Source organism: Lonchura striata, chromosome 20 (genome assembly GCF_050655825.1).
Source record: "Lonchura striata isolate lonStrDom1 chromosome 20, ASM5065582v1, whole genome shotgun sequence".
Lineage (NCBI taxonomy): Eukaryota > Metazoa > Chordata > Aves > Passeriformes > Estrildidae > Lonchura > Lonchura striata.
The window spans coordinates 10,454,985-10,476,264 of NC_140722.1; the positions used below are offsets into that span (position 1 = coordinate 10,454,985).

Consider the following 21,280-nt stretch of genomic DNA (forward strand, 5'->3'; position numbering starts at 1 on the left):
GGGGCAGCCAAACCCTTTCTCCTCCAGGGTCCAGCAGATCCCTCCTCCTCCTCCTGGCTCTCAGCTTACACAGCAGACACTCCTCGGCTCCAGATAAACCTGTGGCTCCAGCTGGAGCCAGGCGAGAGGGGCCGAGCTTGGAGGAGAGGAGGTGGGAGAAGGAGGGGGAGCAGCAGCTCTCATTCCTGCCCTGCTGGGCAGCCCCAGCCTCCTGCTCCAGGAGCCTGTGGAAGGGCTGGACTGGGAGATGGGACACAGGAGATAAACTGGGTTACTCCAGCTGCAAATACAAAGCTGCTCCTTAGGTCTCACCCAGGACATTTCACAAAGTTCATCATCACCTCTGTGCTGGAGAGGTAAAAAGCAACACAAGGTGAGTTTTTCAGTGCCTGAGACCACCTAACTCCAGCAGGGACATTACTGTAACAGTGCACGATGGCTACACAGAAATGCACTTACTGCTTAGTGAGGTGCTTTGGTAGCTCTGGAAGTTGTTCACATCTGGCTTCAGGGTTTTTTTTAGGGTGATCTGAAGAGCACCGATTCCTTGAGAAGTGATGAATGCTGGTCAGAAAACAGACAATCACAGACAGATACGAGGAGGAAGGAAAAAGGAGGAAAATTCTCAAAGGCACAAGGAAATATTTGAAATACTGTGAGGAAGGAAGAGGAGGACAGTTCCCTGCCTGGTGATCCCAAGTGGAAATAGATTCATGAAGATGCATCTCCTGCAATGAGCCTCACTATTGCCTTTATTGATTAAAGACAATTTCATCCAAAGCAGGACTTGGAAGTGGAGAGAACAGTGGCCAGATTCCTCAGGGCTGAAGCGACACAGCTCATCTGGATAGGAACACAAGAGGAAAAGTGGAAAATCAAAGCTTAGGAACTGAAATACCTAATTTTAGCTTGAACACCTTTGCAACAGGAGGGACACAGTGTTTGTCTGTCCAGCTCCCCAGCAGCCAGTATTCCTAGAGCTTTGGCAGAGGGATAAAGGACTCAGATTTACCAGGCTCCCAGAGTTTTCTGTGGAACAGGCAGCTGGGGACAGAAGGGGAATGCGTGTCTCTAAGTCTTCTGATGGCTTCAGAGTCACTGGAATCCTTTATTAGACACCCCAAACCTCGAAGAGGGAGAGCAGCTTTGCACATCTTGTACCTCCTTCACACTGAGGCCAACTGGTGGCAGGAGGGAAGGCAAAGGAGACCCAAATTCCTCAGCCACACCTTGTCCAGAGCAAGCCAGGGCTTGGGGGGCTGCAGCAGCTGGAGCCTGCCCATGGCCAGCACAGGAAGGGCCTGGGAGTGTTCACCTTCAGGACCATCCCACAGACCAAATGGATTTCCAGAAACCCTCTCGTCCCACACCCACAGGCAGCACAGCTGAGGGGACACAGGGACTTAGAGGAAATGTTACCATAAATACACCCCTGTTCTTGTGTCCTGAGGGGGAAAAACCCTGAAGTGAAGCTCCCACAGGCAGGCTGGGCAGGAGCCCCAGGGGATGCTCCAAGCAGAGTCCTGGTTTGCTCTGCAGAGCACCACAACAGCAGTGGGAGAAGAGCTGCAAAAGCAGTACAAAACATTCTGAAAGAAGCAGACACCCATCCCTGGAAGTGTGCAAAGCCAGGCTGGATGGGGCTTTGAGCAACCTGGTCCAGGGAAGGTGTCCTTGGCAGGGGGTTGGACCAAGACAAACTTTGAGGTCCCTTCCAACCCAAACCATTTTGCAATTCTAGGATTTCCAAGCACATTATTAAACAAACAGCAAAGGGAGGGTCTTTTCCTCCAAAACATTCACTGGGCATCACCTCCACAGGGAAGAAACAGCAGCTGTGTGCCATAGTGAGCCCAGCAGAGCACCCACTTTTGGGAGGAACCAAGCAACAGCTCCAGGGGGATGGGTAAATACATGGTCATATCCTACCCTCAAAGATGAAAAAATATAAATGGAAACTGCTATGCATTAAAGTCATGCTTTAATAGGGGAATTAACATAACAGACTCTGTGATACAGCTCTGAGTGCTGGCAAACACTTTGTGAACTCACCACACACACCTACAGCCAAAAGTAAACCTGGTAGGAGAGGGAAGGGGTTGGTTTGAGCACTCACTCCAGGCTGGGGATCAGAGTGAAATCCCATTAAACACAAAATCATAACAAGATATAGGATCTATGCCCCAACTGAGCACATATTCACACTGAAAACTTCATTAAATAAGAAAATTACTATAAATCTGTACAAAAGCCACAATTAACAGTTCTTAGGAATCTGTTAGGAAAGAATTCTCACTCAACATCTTCAAGTATTTCTATCTGTAGTTAAGTGTATTCTTATTGGCTGTTTATCTCCATCTGTCCTTAAGAAGAAAGAAGTCTTTTAAAAACATTAAAGCCTTTTTTCAGTACGTGTGTGACCATGAACATCAGATGTTAGGCTAGCAGACTTTTATTCCCACACACATATGTGGCATGCTGGATCAGAACCTAAAGTCTGAGAAGGCAAATCACTCCTCAAATTCCTTGAAATATAAAGCTGTGGCAGAGAGGAAAAACACTGACATTGCACAAACTGCTGCATCTGCTGTCTGGCCATCTCCTACACAAACCAAACAGCACCAAAGAACCTCAAAACCAACCCAAACAACCTGAGCAAACAGCAAATCCAGAACTTTGGGCTGTTGAAAACAATTTTCTCTGCTTCATGAAACAGAACCTCTGTTGTAAATTTTTAGGAGTGAAGGTGGTAAACTGTTTTAATGCTCCTTCAGACCCAGTGGAACATTGTGTAAGTGCAGCAGAAGAGCTGACAGGGAGTCAGGAACACTGAGGCAGGCAAAGAGCTGGCAAGGTCTGAAAGTAAATTCTTGAGGGCTGGAAATAAATGAACCAGACAAGCGTAGTAGCCTCTCCAATTAACAATTCAATTAACTGCCCCACAAAGCCCAGTGGTTTCCAGACATGCTGCACTGGAACATGCCCTGGCTGTCTGACATTAAAGCCAAAGTAACCCTGCCCTAAGTAGGAAACAGGTTGGATCTGACACATCAAACCTCATGCCATGGGCCTGCAGGAAAGAGCCTCCCCAGGCCACTGCAAATTACCAGCAAATGCTGAAAAAATGCACTATGAAATATGAAACTGCTTTGGCAACTGAGGAATGAGGGCCTCTGAAACAGTCATGGACAAAAAAATCTGTGGAAGACTATAAAGTGGTTGGAAAACATGGGGAAGAGCAGCTCTAAACAGTTTTATACAAAACCTGGAGTTTTTTCTCTTAGAAGCTTTTTCTCTTAGGCAATTTGTGGTCTTAACTCTAACAAGAACTACAAACCAATCTCTGTGGGGATAAAGAGAAATAATTACTCAGCACTTTGCACCTCAGAAAACGGATTCTCTAAACAAAGGTTCATACTGGTCAGAGACATATTTTGGCTACAGTTTTTATCCCAGTTTAGAGCCAAACCTACTTTCCTTATAGGAGGAGAGGCAACTACACTGACATCATGTGAAATCCATATATTCATGTCTTTTAAAGAAACAGCACTTTTGCCAGGAAAAAAACTCCTGGGAAGGTACAGCATTTCATAATAACGAACAGAAGTTACACAGTAGTAGCAAGGCCTGGCAAATTAGGTCATGCTGTCTCGCATTAAAAAATCATGTCTTTAATAAATACTTAGGTAATTCAAACAAGGAGACAGATCAATTTTCCTCTTCTCTTTCAGTAGGGACATAACCAGAATCAAAGCAAAGTGCAAAAATCCCCGTTGCTCCAAGATAGCCCTGAACATCAGATAAAACCCAGGAACAGGACACAGCCTGTCTGTGGAGGTGAGTAAATAAAGTTTTCCTCTTTAGGGTAACCAAGAGCTGGATCTCAGGGAGTTTACTAGAGATGATTAAAAAATCATGGGAGAGTGAAAGTGAGACAGGGGCCAGCTGGATCCCAGCAGACAGGGCAGTGCCATCTCCCCTGGCTCAGGTGCTCGCCGTGCAGCTCTCACTCTGCTGCTCCCTGCTCTCCTCCAGGCTCTGCTCCATTCGCAGAACCTTCACCTTTTTCTGCTGGGACCTCAGCTCTGTTTTCTTCAGGACAAGTGGGTGTTACTGTCTGCTCATGACTCTCTGGAGCTTGCTTCTTGTCTGTGTCTTCTGCTTGCCCTTTTTCACCTGCCTTTTCCTGTTGTCCTACCCCATCTAGTTCACTTTTACCCCCCAGGATTTTGCTGTTGCAGTGGTGCTGATCACCCCCTGCTAAGTCTTGATCTCCACTTGACTTCCAGCCATCCTTGATTGGAGCAGTGCAGCCAGTCCTGGGGGGCCTGGAAGCAGCCGGGGGTCTCACAGCCCCACCATCTGCATCACCACCACCACCTCCCTTCTCACTTGGCACTTCCACAGCTGCATTTTTCTCACTGACACTTTCTTTTCCAGCCTCGCCGTTAGCAGCAGATGGATTTGCCTTGGCACCAGAAGCTGAGGGCCCCATGCTCAGGTTTATGGCCAAGTTGATTTGTTTGCCTCTCAAAGTTCTTTTATCAACTTTCCTGCGTTTCACAGCTGCATCCGCTGCCTCCGGCACCGCCGGCTCTTTGGTGCTTGAATCACCTTCCTTCAGTGCTTCCTGACTCTCTTCTACCTGGGAGACTGGGTCTGAGGAGGGGACCTCTGCATCAATTGCACACTCTCCCAGATTATGGGAAATGTTTTCAATATCAGCAGAGTTTTTCAATGATCCATCCCCTTTAGCATCTGCCAAACTTGCATTCAGTTTTCTCTTCTTGCTTTCCTTCGTGCAGTCATTCTCTGCAGTGCCCTGCCCTTCTTCAGCTTCACTTTTTAAATCCTTTTCCTCCAGCTGGGAGAATGAAGCTTCTTTCTCCTCTTCATCATCTCCTACCTTCAAAACACATTTGCTTATCTTCTCCTTTACATGTTCATCACTCATTTCAGGCTGCAACTCTGCAGCTTTTCCAGCTTTCTGTTCCACCTCTGGAGACTGGTTCTGATCCTTCTCCACAGGATCACCATATTCCTGACACGGAGTGTCCTGTTTCTCCTCAGGCCTTTGGTGTAGCTGTGGCTTGGCAGAGCGGGGTCTGTACTTTCGGAGTTTCTCACGAGGCCCCCACACGAAGCTGCTCTGAGGTTTGAAGTGTTGCCAAGCATAGTGGATGAGTTCCCTCCTCTTTTCTTTGCTTCTGACAGTGAACAGGAAGTAATCCAAGGCACTTCTCTTGACATTTGGTAATTTCTCCTCGACAAGAGTTTCTGTGAGGAAAAACTTCACCAAGTGCACTTGATAGTCTTCATATCCCATCTCCCCCAGGCACTTCAGGATGCGAGTAATCCTCAAATTATTGTGGCTGAACCTGAAGGAAACAAATAAGCAAAGCTGTCAAAGGTAAGTCTTACAAGTCACTTTGAACTTCTGGGACATCTGCAAAATGTTTCATCATTTACTGACTGTGAGCCATTAAAGACTATCTGACAATGCAAATGGGAGCACAGGTGAGCTTACTTTTAAGGCACCCACTGCTGCTGTTTGCCTTCAGCAGCTCCTTCCTAACCCTCCCTGGGCTTACAGGATTCATCATCTTGGCTGCTTGGAAAGGTTTTGGCTTTCTGAATCAGCCACCAGTAGTTAAGAACCACCATGTTGGGGCAGATGCACAAGTCCTGCCCCTGACAGAGACCCTGCAGGGTAAGCCTGCAGTATTGAGAATACAGGCATGAAAGGATGCTGCCAAAACCTCAGGACTTAAGCTAGACACAGCTGTTTTTTCATTTTTTATTTTAATATTTTATGGACTTAAAGCTGTTTTTTCTTATGTGATTATGCTCACTCCTTTCAAGAGGTTAGTATCACCAGGAAGGATTGTTACTTACTCCACAAAACTTGCAATAATATAAAAACATCCCATTTGCAGAGCACTTTTCACACAAGGACTCAAAGCATTTTACACACATTAAGGGTGCCTCATAAACAATCAAGGAACCATATGGGAAGGCTTCTATTTTGTAGCTTAACAGAATAAAAGTTAAAAATACTTTCACTAGAGAACATTTATCAACAAAAGGCTCCATTCCTCAATGGCTGGGGATTTCCTAGGCTTAGATTTTTTTCCCCTTTGAAGAAGTGCATGGCTGCAGTAAATGTTCAACAGCATCAACACAATCACCTGTTCAAGTTTTCAAATCGTTCACGCCAATTCTCTGCTCTCTCAAGTTCTCCAGTTTCTTCGTTGACCAGATTGATGCCATAAAATCCCAGCATGAGTTTGTAAGCACGGATAAACCTGTCCATGACTTCCTTGGACTTCCTAAAGGCCTGAAAACAAGACGCAGCAATTAGAAAAAAAATGCAACTCCCTAATTACCTGCACAAATTAAGTGGCACCTGAATTCTAAACAAGGCTTGACTGTATCACGAAGCATTTCATTTGCTGACACGAGACAGGCAAATGCTTCACTCTGAGCTCTGTGCACAGTAAAAACCCAAGGAAACAATGGGGGAAAAAAAAAAACTAGACTTCAAATATAAGGTATTTATATGAAATCCTAACATACTTCAGATCTCAAAGAAAAAAGAGAGAAAAGCTTAAAATAAATACCTGGATTTCTTGACAGGTGAGTGGCCTGGCACGCCAGTTCATCCCATGTTCACGTAAAGGGAACAGCCTGAAAAGAAAGGAATTTTCAGGCCAGATGAGCAAGGATAACATCCAACCCAGAGTACCCAACTTGTTAAAACCAAAAAAGATTCCAAAATTTGTGGTATCACAGGTAGCTCTTGGAGAACTCCCACCCTTATGGACACAGAAGTAGTTTTCTAGTAAACCCCTCCCATAAAATCCTTGTCTACACCAATAACAAAAAAACTTTGCTTTTGTGGATCTCTCTCCTTGCCTTAACTTTGTGCCCCAAGACCACAAATGACTGAGATCTATTGCCACAGCTGCACTGGAAATCTGTGTTTTCAGGAGTTCTAGTGCTTTGCTTCCTGAGGAGTGCAACTCAATTAACTAAAGTAATTCTTGTGTGAAGCTGAAATCAAGAACACAGATCCAGCTGACACTTAAAAGAGGCACAACTAGAGAGGCACTGTGTCCATGCAAACAATTTACCACTGTATGTAGGAATGGTTTTCTTCCAGTGTTTCATACTTGTCCCCCCAGGATGAAAGCAGAGTTTCAATATTCACACCTGCAAGGAAAAGGAAAAGGTCAGGCAAGAAGTGACACCAAATTAAAATTAAAGTTAGCCAGTCAGTGACTCCACACAGCTCACTATTCTACACAGGCATTAGCTTCTCCAAGACAACCAGCCAGAAAAAAGTCTTTGTTTCCTACCACCAAAATATTAAGGAAAATACAGCAGGAATATTTAAAAATGAAAAGTTCTTGATGGGTTTTTATTGATTTGGGTGGTGGTTTTGGTTGGTTGCTTGGTTTGGTTTCTTACTGTCTCACATGAATTAAACTATTTTCATCAACCAGCTGCAGCAGATGGCATCAAGCAGCCACCACACAAAGCACTCACCGTGGGGTACAAAAGCAATCTCATTTTTGTAAAAGCTTAAGTTCCACATCTCTTCATCCTCCTCATTCTCTGGTTCTTTCAAATCCTGGAGACGAGAAGAAGAAATGAGCAAGCAGCAACCCTTTAAAAGGCAATACTTCTCCTTGTTTTCCCTCACATTCCCTACACATTTCAAACTAAATCCTCAAAAAGTGCTTTGGAAAGTAGCAGCTTGTTTCTGATGCACCCACATGCACATCATCCCTTCCCCCTCACAAATGAATCCCTGGAAGGTGCTGAGCCTGTAAAGCAAAGGCAAAAAGGTGCTCCCAAATCTAGGAAGTGTTCCTGCAGGCAGAAGTGGTGAGGAGCAGCCCCAGGAGCACGTACTGGGTAATGGTTTCTGTATCTCTGCAGGTCTCTCGCCGCAGTCCAGTTGCGCCTCCCGCTGCACTGGAGAGAAGAGACAGAGCAGAGATTCAGAATAAAATCACCTTCTGCAAAATAAAACAACGTCATGACTGAATTCAGCACCTCACACAGGTTCCCCTGCATGTCCTCTGCACTCCCAGCACCCCCAAAACCAACCAGACTGGTGCTGTAGTTATGTCTCTGCATTCCTGACGACAAATTTAAACCAAGAGAAGGTAACACAATCTCCTGTAGCCAAAATACTTATTTTTCCTTCTCATCTTATTAATCAAGGTTTTTGTGAAGATCAGAACAAGCCGGATATCCCAAATACAAAAATGAGATTGTTTTTCCTTAACTCAAAGGTTTTCAAACAAGAAATGTTTCTGAGCTGCTATAAACCCTAGTGAAGACAGAGACTTTAAAATTGTAGAATTTAGGATGCAGAAATATCCCTTGAATTCAAGATTCTCATTCCCTGCAGACCTTGCTGAAATAAAAGTTTTCTTCATCTTTGCTTTATGCTCAAGATCAGCATTGAAATCAGCAAATCCTTGCTGATTTAAACAGTGGATAGCACCAGAGCTGCATGGTCAAATTAGATCTTTTATTGGACTTCTCTTCCAATTATAATCTTCATTATTACCCATCTTTCCATGTAAACAAATTTTATGTCAAGCCTACCTGAAAACCCCTCCAAGACAGCAGTGAGGAATTTGAGCTTTGATCCTGCAAACAAAAAGCATTTAGTTGGAACATTGTGAAACCAAACTTCACTAAGAAAATAAAAAATATATACAAAATGAGAATACCAACAACAGTGACTCACAGGATCCCTATTAGTTGCCAAGTGACAGATTTACCTAGTTACAGCTGAATTCACTATATTTTATGCATAATTCAAATTGCTACAGAGAAAAACCTGTGGTGTCACATGAATAGACACCAGGTTCTCATCACAGATGTGCTAGCTTCATTCCAAGTGCCACATTTAGACAGAACTCATAAAGAATAGCTTTTTGTTCCCCCTCTGAACTACATCATGGAAATAGAAGTTTCAAGTATGCCTTAAAGTGCATTTTAACTGAAATATATAGATATTTATTTATACAGTTGATTACCTCAGCAATAAGGGATTTTGTTACACTTCACAAGCAACACAGACAGGTTTAATCTTGCTGAGTGCTGAACCATCTTACCCCAAACCATGACAGGACTTTACAGTGTTCTGTGAATTGAGAACCACCAAAAGGAACAAGATTGCTCATGAACAGAGGGCACCCAAAGCACAGCACAGCCAGAGCATTCAATGCCAGCTCACAGAGAGAATAGGGAAGTTGGGAAATGGGGGTAACATGTTCAGAGTCTTGCAAAACAAGCGTTAAATGAAATTCAGAAGAAGCAGCAAAAACTCCCTGAAATTACTTCATTACCTCATTTGGTATTTCTTAACATCACATGCCCAGAGAAAAAGAAAACCATTTTCTAACAAACACTGATCACTAGTTCATTAATTATTAAGGCAGGAATTGGTTTACATTTGTAACACCTTGATGTTGAGGTCACCCATTCAGTTGCCCTGATGATAGTTATGTGGCATTAATGACAATTTTGTTACCAATTACCAAATAATCCCAGAAATTCTTTACATTTAAAGTTCTAAAGTAACATCCTTGAACACATGCCAGGTGGGACATGAGAACAGCAGACTGGATCCCACTTAGAACTGGTTTGCTGAAGAGCCATTGCAGGTACAGAGAGAGATGCAGTGCCATGGTGTAAGAGGCTGTAAAAGGCTTGTCCAGAAGGAAGCCAGATCCAGGGAAAAGGCAGCTGGAGCACAGCAATCCAGAGAACAAGACGGGGAAGCAAAGAGAGCAAAACTCAGCTTTGCTCCTGGGTCTCTACAAACTTCCAACTTAAGGCCTTTCTTTCTAGGTAAGAAACACAAACTGAACAGCAAGGCTGAAACCTCCCTGTAGAAATCCAACACCTTTTTGTCTCACAGCAAAACTGAGTGGGTTTCACGCTCCAAACCTGCATCACACCAGGCTGAACATGCATTGCTGTGGGAAAGGCAAGAGAAGCAGGGAACATAACCAGGAGAAGGTGACAGAAAGAGGATCTGGCTGAGAAACCAGCTGGAAAGCTGCTGTAACCAAAGGGGATGTGGATTGTGAACAAGGCCAGGAACATGAAACGTAAGAGTCCAGAAGAGTGATTGAAACCTTTTGTTGATGCAGATTTAGGAGAAGGCATGACCGTGGGGTTTGTTAAAACAGCTAATTGTGAATTCCAGGTATTACAGCAGTCTCAGAGGAAACTTCTTAAAATGAACACAACCCTCAAAGTTTTCAAAGCTCACTCGTAGAAGCTGAGGGCACTGAAAAGCAAAAGAGCTGGAAAGACACACCTGCAGGAGCTTCAGGCCATGAACACTCACACAGACACCAGTGAAATGCAAAGAGAAGCAGAATTTTAAGTTTGTTTTGAAAGTGCATAGTGAAAATAACAATAAAAAACTCTAACCTCAGTACCAAAGAAAGACATTATCTGCTTCAGGCATAAAGAAAACCATTCAAGCTGAGGGGAGAAGAATGAGAATTAGTGTAAAATAAGCAGAAATAAGAACAAATTTGAGGAACTGATCTATGCCTTTGACAGGCTGCAAAGGCATAAATGGCTAGCAGATTTACTACTTCTTTGTGCATTCATTCTCAGTGCCCTTACAATTTTTTGGGCACTGCCTGAGAGAGGTGACTACACATTCATCACTGAAGGAAGAGCTCCTATTTAAAAATGCAGAATAATATTCCAGGGCTGTCTCAGAGACAACAACATTCTCCTTTGTAAGGCAAAGCTGGGAAAGTCCACTCACTGGAGTGAAAAAATGGTCCTTGCTTTTACAGTTGTCACCATCCAGAGTTGCTCTAAGGAAAAAAAAAAAGAACCTGAAGAACAAACACATTCAAGCAGAATAATGGGAATGTTCTGGAGTTATTAAAGCTTGTGAAGTCCAGCCACATACAAAAGAAAAGATGATAGGGTGCACTCAGTGTAAAAAACTTCAAAGGAAATCTCTGCCTATTCCGTTCAGAATTACAGCTATTCTACCCACAATACCTTTGGCCTTTCTCTGATCTATGTGCACAGATAATTTACTGTTCCTTCAAAACAGTATTTTATTATTCTTATTCTTATTCTTAATGTTATTTCTATTTTAATGTTTATTAAGAAAAAAAAAGGAAGTTTAATATTAAGCTATTTTAAAAGTATATTAATTAGAAAGCTTTATCAGCCTATTTATATTCTAAAAATAAGAATGAGCTGCAGAAATGAAACTCGAAGTGAAGGAGTGGTTTCCCCTTCCCAGAAAGAGGAGGAGTTTAAGGACTGTAGTGTGTTTTGCCTGGCATAGGAAGTTCTGAAAAGGAAAAAGTTGTATTTACCAAAGCAGTACTGGAGAAGAAATTACTGACACCCATTGTCAAACTGAGAACCACTGATGCTATCACAGAAACCTCTGATAAGACTAAAAAATTCCTTTTATTTCAAATCAATATTATTTTAAGGCACCAGACACAAGTGCTTGGGCTTTGCAGAACTTGCTCAAAACTGCAGATGCAACTCTAGTTTTTAAAGCACACCATTTTTTGGTTGTTAAAGTTGCTCTACACAAGCTCCCTAAGAAATAAAACATGTCTATGAGAAATAAAGAGTTACAGCTCATTTTTAAAATCGAGCAGTTATGTAATGGACTTTTATTGATGGCATGAAAGAGCCTAGGGAAGGCCACTCACAGAAAGCTGAAGATACCAACCAAAAACTTAGAAGAACATCAATGCCATAACATCAGCAGTGGTGAACAGGCAGGTGCTACACACAACCTGTATTTATGGGATAAAGTACCCACATCACAGGAACGGAGGGGAAAAACAAACTAAAATTACATTGCCCAGTTCACGGCAACCTTGAGGAGTCACGAAGTGACAGCATCCCTGTACTCCCCGCTCCTCCAGGGGGATTCGCTTCCACAAGGACAAATTCCGTGCTGAGGATCCCCCCGAGGGCCGCGGAGCCTCCCCCGGCACCGAGCTCGGCGGGGAAAAGGAAGGAAGGGTCGGGAAGGGGAAGGGCTGGAAGGGATGAAGGGCTGGAAGGGCTGGAAGGGATGAAGGGTTGGAAGGGATGAAGGGTTGGAAGGGATGAAGGACTGGAAGGGATGAAGGGATGAAGGGTTGGCAGGGATGAACGGCTGGAGGGCTGGAAGGGGTGAAGGGTTGGAAGGGATGAAGGGCTGGAGGGCTGGAAGGGATGAAGGGCTGGAGGGCTGGAAAGGATGAAGGGCTGGAAGGGATGAAGGGCTGGAAGGGGTGAAGGGCTGGAAGGGGTGAAGGGCTGGAAGGGGTGAAGGGCTGGAAGGGGTGAAGGGCTGGAAGGGCTGGAAGGGATGAAGGGCTGGAAGGGGTGAAGGGCTGGAAGGGGTGAAGGGCTGGAAGGGATGAAGGGCTGGAGGGCTGGAAGGGATGAAGGGCTGGAGGGCTGGAAGGGATGAAGGGCTGGAAGGGGTGAAGGGCTGGAAGGGGTGAAGGGCTGGAAGGGATGAAGGGCTGGAGGGCTGGCAGGGGTGAAGGGCTGGAAGGGGTGAAGGGCTGGAAGGGGTGAAGGGCTGGAGGGCTGGAAGGGGTGAAGGGCTGGAAGGGGTGAAGGGCTGGAAGGGGTGAAGGGCTGGAAGGGGTGAAGGGCTGGAAGGGCTGGAAGGGATGAAGGGCTGGAAGGGGTGAAGGGCTGGAAGGGATGAAGGGCTGGAGGGCTGGAAGGGGTGAAGGGCTGGAGGGCTGGAAGGGATGAAGGGCTGGAAGGGGTGAAGGGCTGGAAGGGATGAAGGGCTGGAGGGCTGGCAGGGGTGAAGGGCTGGCAGGGCTCCCCTCACGCCGTCCCGCCCCGCAGGCTCCGCTCTGTCCCGTGTCCCCCACACGCACCTGGCCGTGCCTCCAGCCCCACGCCCGGCCCTGCCCCGGCTGCTCCCCCGCATCCTCCGCCTCCTCCGCCGCCGCTGCCTCCGCCTCGCCTCCGCCGCCATCCTCCTGCTCCTCGCCGTCCTCCTCCTCCCCCTCCCAGGTGGAGTCGTACTTCCAGAGGTTCGCCTCGTCCTCCGCCTCGTCCTCCTCCGCCCTGGGCGCGAACCAGGCCGCCATGGGAAGGTGCAGGGAAAGGGAAAGCGAAAGGGACGGGGATGCGGCGGCGGGCCCGCCCGCCCGCGCGCACAAAGCCCGGGCACGTGTGGGCGGGACCGCGGGACGGAAGCGCGGCCGCGCCCCGCCCCCTTCCTGCGCCGCCCGCGCGCGCCCTGCGCCCGCCCGCACCGGGAACGGCGTTCCCGGGACGGGAACCGGGAACGGGAACGGCATTCCCGGCATCGGGAACGGCATTCCCGGCATCGGGAACGGCATTCCCGGCATCGGGAACGGCATTCCCGGGACGGGAACCGGGAACGGCATTCCCGGGACGGGAACGGCATTCCCGGGACGGGAACCGGGAACGGGAACGGCATTCCCGGCATCGGGAACGGCATTCCCGGCACCGGGAACGGCATTCCCGGGACGGGAACGGCATTCCCGGGACGGGAACCGGGAACGGGAACGGCATTCCCGCCACCGGGAACGGCATTCCCGGGACGGGAACGGCATTCCCGGGACGGGAACCGGGAACGGGAACGGCATTCCCGGGACGGGAACGGCATTCCCGGGACGGGAACCGGGAACGGGAACGGCATTCCCGGGACGGGAACGGCGTTCCCGGGACGGGAACCGGGAACGGGAACGGCATTCCCGCCACCGGGAACGGCATTCCCGGGACGGGAACCGGCACCGGGAACGGCATTCCCGGCATCGGGAACGGCATTCCCGGGACGGGAACGGCATTCCCGGGACGGGAACCGGGAACGGGAACGGCATTCCCGGCATCGGGAACGGCATTCCCGGGACGGGAACGGCATTCCCGGCATCGGGAACGGCATTCCCGGCATCGGGAACGGCATTCCCGGGACGGGAACCGGGAACGGGAACGGCATTCCCGGCCCGGGACGGGAACCTGGATCGGGAACGGCATTCCCGGCATCGGGAACGGCATTCCCGGGACGGGAACCGGGATCGGGAACTGCATTCCCGGGACGGGAACCGGGATTGGGAACGGCATTCCTGGGTTCGGGAATGGCATTCCCGGCCCGGGAACCGGGATCGGGAACGGCATTCCCGGCCCAGGAACCGGGATCGGGAACGGCATTCCCGGCCCGGGACGGGAACCGGGATCGGGAACGGCATTCCCAGCCCGGGACAGGAACCAGGATAAAGATTGGCATTCTCGGCCCGGGACGGGAACCGGGATCGGGAACGGCATTCCCAGCCTGGGACGGGAACCGGGATAAAGATCGGCATTCCTGGCCTGGTACGGGAACGGGGGTCAAAGAATGGAATTCCCGGCCTGGTTCGGGAACTGGGATTGAGAACGGCATTCCCGGCCTGGTACGGGAAGCGGGATAAAGAATGGCATTCCCAGACTCGTACGGGAACCAGGCTAAAGAACGGAATTCCCAAAAGCCAGCACTCCCAAAGCAAATGGGGGCAACAAGCAAAGTGTTTATGTTTGCTGATACTCAACTTCACATCCAAACAATTCCTAAGAAATCGGCATTGCTGGATTGACGGCGAAATCCCCAAGTAGACTTTCCTTGTTCCGAGGTTGGTTCTGAGTGGTTGCACCAGTACACGCTATTGCCGACATATTTCTACTTCAAGCCATATAATAATTTCATTGGTAGAGGAAAAAATTTTGATTAGAATCCCATAGATGAGAAGGATTTGCCCACAGGGACATGAGACTTGAGTTACAAAATCTGCATTTTATGACCAAAATCTGTGTAGATCGTGACAACATAACCAACACTTTAATGCTAAATTACTTTTAAAATAAGTTGGGCCAGATTTTAATCAAGTCACACAACAACTGCCATTTAGTAAAATAAAAACAAGTCAAATTTATTCTTTGTATAAAACAAGAGAAGCAAATTAGGCAGACAAGAACTTGGCTATGTACCTAGAATAAAGCCAAAACATGAGAAGACTCCTAGTACCTCACCTTGAAGGTAATAGTGAGAGATCAAGAAGTAATTCTTCTTTTTATTAACTGATAGTTAATACAGTGAAACAAATTCAGTACCATTTCAGCCTGCTTCATTCACCATTTAACAGGTGTGTGTTGACTGTAATTTATCTTTTGACAACACAAAAATAGTAACTTTATCAAATCTCAATGTTCTAGCATATAAAAGATAAACATTACAATGTCAGCAAGATTCTTGCATTGTAGAACAAAACAAACATTTTGGAAAACCAATTCCATTCACATCTACTAAAACTGCTTTTAAAAAAATAAATTAAGTACAAACCCCACTGTCATACACTACTGTATTACAAATGGATGAAGCAACACCTCCACGTTCAGGCACAGCTCAGCTGATCCCTTATAAAACCATGTGTCATCACCAGGTATTTTATTTAGGACACTTTAAATTATTTGGGCTAGGGGCACTATAATTTTCACTTGACTTATGGTTAAAAAATTTTACATCAGAAAGGGTGAAATTAGGTTCCTCCAGCAAAGAGCAACAGAACACTTCAAATGCAGTGGTCATCTGCATTTAAAATAATATTACTTTGCTGAACCAACAAATTGATACATTTGATACAAATGGAAGGGAAATGGCCAAACATTACCCACAGATGGTCTGTAACAATCACAGACAGCAGAAAATGCAATCCCACACTTAGAGAAATCACCTCTGGGTGATGGTCCAAGGCGCTGTGCCCCACGGGGCACTTTCCACGAGCTGTGCTGACTCAGAGTGTGCTGCTGGTTTGAAATGCAGCCCTGGCACTGCCACACCCACCCTCCCCACTGCCAGCTTTGTCCCCACACCCCGGGAAGGCAGCTCCTCGCTGCTGCCCAGAAAAACCCCCAGGAGAGACAAAGCCAAAGCGCAAATTCCTCAAATACTGGCTCAGGTATCTTTTACTTCCTCTGAAAGTTTCTGTAGCGACTGTGCCGCTCCTTGTTTTTGCTGCTCCCTCCTCCCATCCCAGAGTTTGCCACTGCTCCTCAGCTCTATGTCCTGCGTCGTTTGGCGGCGCTGGGACTCGAGGGGTTGCTGTTGGCATTTAGAACCTTCTCGGTGACTCTGTTGCGCTTCCTCTTATCAGACCCTTCTTTGGATCCAGGATCTGATGAAGTTTTCTCTTTCTCTTTGCTGCTTGGCTTTTCTGTTGTTTTTCCTAAACTTCCAGAGGGTGCAAAAACTGAAATAGGACCAAAGTAATGATTCCAGATCAGAGTCATACACATAGGCAAACAAGAGTGATATCAAACTTCTTTATATTCCATAAAACTTCTCAAAACAATCGACTCTCAGCATACTTGTCCATCATTTAAGTCTTACTTTCAGTTCTAAAGGAAAAATCTCTGAGAAAGGCACATCTTGCTTTTATTATTTGCTTTAAAGACAGGCATATATTTTGACAGGCTAAAAATCAAACTCTTTAAGTGGAATTAAACAGCACTTAATATTGAAATAATTAAAATGAACACTTACAGAAACATAGGACCAATCTATGGAATTTATAATCAACAGGAGTCATTACATTTGGTACCATAGATAATTTTAAAACTGAACACCCAAAAATTTAATATATTTTAAAATACATTTTAAATCTTTTATTACAGTCTTTAAACACCACTTATTCAGTGATATAAATATGATGAAATTATATAGTTAGCAGTTGGCTTGGTCTGTTAAGATAAATAGCAGGATCTCTACTGTTCACATTTGACTTGTTCTACAGCGAAGTGTTAGGAAAACAAGCCTTTTATTTAAAAGCAGCAAGATAATGAGAATAAAATAAAATAAGCACTCTGCCCACCTTCCCATTTCAGCACGCAATTTTACAATCTCTTTTGATTTATAGGCCCTATTTCCCCCATGACTACAAAGTTCCAAACACAGAGCATTTAAGTTCAAAAAAATCAGACTCAGCTTTCTTCCAGAGATCCTCAGATTCCTTCAGACTCCCAGGGGTTTGTCAAGTACATATTAAAGCAAAAAATCTCCAAAGCTATACAACTTTGTACAGATGAATTAGGAGCAAAAAAAGAAATCTTTTCAATAAGCAGCTGCTTACTCTGTGCACTATTAGTCAAGTTCTTAGCAGGAGCACAGGCTAAGTCTGAGTACAAATCACACAGTACACTGCATTTGGATTTACATTTTAACATTAATTTCTCAATTACAGTTGGTTTTTAATCTCGTATTACACAGTAGAGAGTTACAAAATTACCTTCTTCAGGACCTGCATGCGTTTCCATCTCTTCTTTTAAAACTTCCTCTTTCACTTCTTCTTCCATCATTACTTTTCCTACAGAAAGGATTGTTAGCATTAGTTAGATGGTTTTAAAGAACCACGTGAATTTTTTCTGGATTAGTAGCCTCTGCATATTTGTATGTTTGCAAATAGTCCATGCAACGCTCAGCAATAATTCAATGCCAGGAAATTATTATTAACATGAGAAAGTGAAATGCTGCATGGGCAAAACATATTGCAATGTCTTATCTGTGCTAAGATTTTTCACTGAATTTTTAAAGTTTAATGTACCTCATAATTGAGAAGCATTCCACTGAAGTTTAAAATATCCCAAGAAGTCTTTGGCAGGTGCTTGAATTTTCTAGTTCTTACTTTGTATAACACACATCAGCTAAATTTCAAAATCCTTCTCTCGCTGTTCAACCTGAGATTTCTGTCAAACTCCTGTACATTTCTATTAGATTTGACAATACATGTTTTCTGGGGGGAATTTTGTTAAAAATTATGAGATGAGAATAAAGCAACCAAGAATCAGAGCCTGCAATCACATCTCACCTTCTCTCACTTCTTGAATCATTTCGTCAGGAAGAGCAAAATTCTTCTCTATATTAGGGAATGGAAGAATCTCAGATTCATGCTTAGAAAGAAAAGAAGGATCTCTGTGAGTGACTGGTAAAGACTTTAATTTGAATTTTGACATGCAATCTCAAGTTCTATTTTACATGCAATTAGGAGCTATATAATTTTTAACAAGACACTTCAGATGTTAGAAAATCAGGAGGCTTCTAATATCAAACTGATTACTGAGGTCAGGATACCTAAGATCACAACTCACCATCATCTGAGATCATTTTTGGAACTCAAACATAGCAAATTCTTATGTACACAATGATAACATTCTCCTTTGACACTTATAAATGTATATCAACATTTTCTGGATCAGAATTTAGGTGACTTTAATAAACAAAGTCAGAACATGGTATCAAAAAAAAACCCAAAAAAAGCCACTGCAGGCTTTATTGTCTCCTACCTAATCTACTTTTATTCAGGGAAAACCCGATCAACTCACTGGAATGACACCTAATTCTAAGTACCATGACAGGCCCAGTGATTCTGGCCTGGCAAAACTTCTGAACTCCATGAAACCACGTGGCAGCACCAACCCTATATACTCACAAGAGCCTGCATATCATACATGGTGCTCAGATGGTCCCAGATCACTTTGGATGAGATCTGCCGTCCGATATTCTGGCTGAATTTATCCCGGATGCAAATCATGTGGAAATGGCGATTCACACCTGGGGGGAAGAACCCAGTGCAATTAACGCTGCTAACAGTTTTAGTTATGATACTTAGAGATATAAAGAGATTTATTTATTTACTTATGAATTAAAAAAGCTATGTTGTTACAAGGAATCCATACATTAACAGGAGAGACAGCTGGCAGCGGGGCTGGCTGATCTTTCACCCTACACTGCAGGTGCTGTTCTCTAGGGAGCTGAGGGTGCCCCTGTGGCTAATTCTAACACAGACAGAGTTTTTAGAGGGGCTGTGTGAGAAACATCCCAAGGGATGTATAGGGAGTGCTGTGCCCAGTTCTGGGCTCCTGACTGCAATACAGACACAGAGCTCCTGGTGTGGCTGCACTGAGAGAAGGAATTGGAGCATCCCTGACAATGAAAAGGAGAGAAAGCTGGGTCTGTTCAGTCTCAGAAGAGATGTCTAAGAGGGGATCTCAAACAATGTTTATGAATTATTGTTTCTGAAAAGGGGGGTGCCAAGAGGATGGATCCAGGCTCTGCTCAGTGGTGCAGAGCAATAGGACATAAAGCAACGGGCACAAACTGATGCACAGGAAGCTCCACCTGCATACAGGCAAGAACCTCTTTACTGCGAGCACTGGAACACACTGCCCAGAGCGGCTGCGGAGCCTCCCTCGCTGGATTTATCGCAGGCCGGCCGGCACACGGCGCTGCGCCGCGTGCTCTGCGGTGACCCTGCCGAGCCGGGCCCGCGCCGCCCGGCCCGCTCCGAGCCGCCGTGGAGGCGCAGCGCGGCCGCTCGCACGCCGGCCCGGCCGGGCCCGCCGCTCCCTCCCGCCGGCCCCGCGGCCCGGCCCGGCCGCCCGGAGCCCGCGCCCGGCCCCGCCGCTCCCGGAGGCCGCGGCCCGCGCTCACCTACGGGCTTGTGGCCCAGCATGGCGTGGAACAGGCACACCTCCACCTCCGGGCTCCACACCACCGCCGCCTCCTCCGCCGGCGCGCCGGGCTCCGGGCCGGCCGCCGCCGCCGCCGCGGCCGCAACAGCGGCAGCGACCGCCGCGGCCGCCCCGGGCCCGGCCGCGGGCAGCGGCGGCTTCTCCACGGCGGCGGCCGAGCCGCCCTCCGCCTCGCTCATCCCCGCCGCGCCGCGCCCGCAGCGGCTCCTGCCGGCCGGGAGCCGGGCTCGGCCGCGCCGGGGCCGGGCTGGGGGCGGGGGAGCCTCGGCGGGGCCCCGCAGGTTCGGGGGGGCTCCGCCGCACGGGGAACCCCGCGCTCGCAGCGCCGGAGCCCGCGGGCGGGCAGCACCGGGCGGGCAGCGGCGGTGGGCGGCCCTGAGGAGCGGCGAGCCCGCGGCTCTGCCCGGCAGGAGGCTCGCGGGGTTCTGGGAGCAGCGTTAGGGAGCGCTGGGAAGGGCCTGACGGAGCGCGCTGCTGTGTCAGGCCGCGCTGCAGTGCCCGTGGGCTCCGCAGGGCTCGGCTCTGCGTTCTGAGAGCCCCGCGGCTGGGCTGGCGGTCAGCCCGGCTGCCTCGGCCACCCCAGTGCTTCCCCTCCTGGTCTGTGAGGTCTTGGCCAGCTCAGCATCTATCCCCATGGCCTGTCCTTGTCTGGCACGAGGAGCTGCCACGGTGAAGGATGTCCCAAGCACTGCAACCCCCCTGACTGCTCCTTGATACAACAGGATCGTTTTATATCAAATACCAACCTGGCACTGATGCTTAACAAATAACTGTGCCTGGCTTGGTTACAAAATGCAGAACCTACCAGCTTTGCCCATCTTTTAAGATGTAAAAAAAAAAAAAAATGTTTGGGAAGAAAGGGAACGTATTACTCCCTCGGCGATAAAGGGGTTTTGCCTTGTTAAGTATAATTAGACACACAAGCATGAAATAGGACTGCTGTTGCTTAGGTGATAGGGCTTTCCAACTGCTCACTCCTCACTTGAAGATTTAATCCATTTTGTGACATTAAAAATATTTCAACAGCAAATAACGATCGCGTCATATGCAAGGAATGAGTGTTCTGAGTGAATAATAAAGCAGTGGGGGCAAACACTCACAAGCAGAGATATTATTTTCATGCAAATTATCCAAATAATAAAAAGCAGGAAGGGAAAGATGCAATTTTCTGTAATTGAACTTTCTGTACCTATTCGTACCCAAAGAGCTGACTCGTATCATTGTTTTGGGCTTGATGTAGTTAATACCCCACACAGGTTAATCTAACATTAAATAAACATTTGAAATAAGTTAAGCCCAGAACCTCATGTGTGAAGCCTTGAGAAATTTTGTTGTGTGAATCCTGGATGTGGATGCCTGGATACAAATCCTCTTTTCCAGTGGGGTTCATTCTGGCCTCTTGGAATGGAAAGGATTCTGTGACTCCAGTCTGGCTTTGATGCTGTTGAAGTTCTCCAGGAACAGCTTTCTCTGAGAGCTCCAGAGTGAGCAGAGATCTTGCTGGAACAACTTCTCTGCATCAAGACCACAGGAATCTCAGGATTATTCCTTCTGCCTGCTGTCACTGCTGTACCTGTGTCCTGGCTGTGCTGGGTCTGCCTTCACACAGCTCAGGCTTCACACCGATTTCCTCGTTTTGAACCAAAATTACCTATCCACAGGACTTTGCCAATCTCAAACACAGCTCCTCATGTTTTTGCAGTTAAACCCA

At 46.9% G+C, this 21,280-nt stretch overlaps 2 protein-coding genes across 5 annotated transcripts; both read right to left on the reverse strand.

The window, feature by feature from the left end:
* Positions 1-1,964: 1,964 nt before the first annotated feature.
* Positions 1,965-13,230, reverse strand: OGFR (opioid growth factor receptor). Of its 4 annotated transcripts, XM_085558243.1 has the most exons (10): positions 12,921-13,162; positions 10,817-10,868; positions 10,468-10,521; positions 8,623-8,667; positions 7,918-7,980; positions 7,549-7,633; positions 7,134-7,212; positions 6,621-6,687; positions 6,189-6,337; positions 1,965-5,378 (listed from the first exon to the last, which is right to left on the reverse strand). In XM_085558243.1, exons 1-10 carry the CDS (start codon positions 13,019-13,021, stop codon positions 4,007-4,009), a joined length of 2,067 nt encoding a protein of 688 aa, XP_085414369.1. In that variant the 5' UTR covers positions 13,022-13,162; the 3' UTR covers positions 1,965-4,006. The 4 variants fall into 4 exon arrangements, with proteins under 4 accessions (XP_085414369.1, XP_085414367.1, XP_085414370.1 ...); XM_085558241.1 differs by lacking the exon at positions 10,817-10,868 and having other exon boundaries at positions 12,921-13,230; XM_085558244.1 differs by lacking the exon at positions 10,468-10,521.
* A 1,719-nt stretch (positions 13,231-14,949) lies between these two features.
* Positions 14,950-19,763, reverse strand: MRGBP (MRG domain binding protein). Its single transcript, XM_021553580.3, has 5 exons — positions 19,529-19,763; positions 18,528-18,649; positions 17,907-17,988; positions 17,328-17,405; positions 14,950-16,292 (listed from the first exon to the last, which is right to left on the reverse strand). The coding sequence occupies exons 1-5, from the start codon at positions 19,746-19,748 to the stop codon at positions 16,102-16,104; spliced, it is 693 nt and encodes a 230-aa protein (XP_021409255.3). The 5' UTR covers positions 19,749-19,763; the 3' UTR covers positions 14,950-16,101.
* Between the last annotated feature and the right edge of the window lie 1,517 nt (positions 19,764-21,280).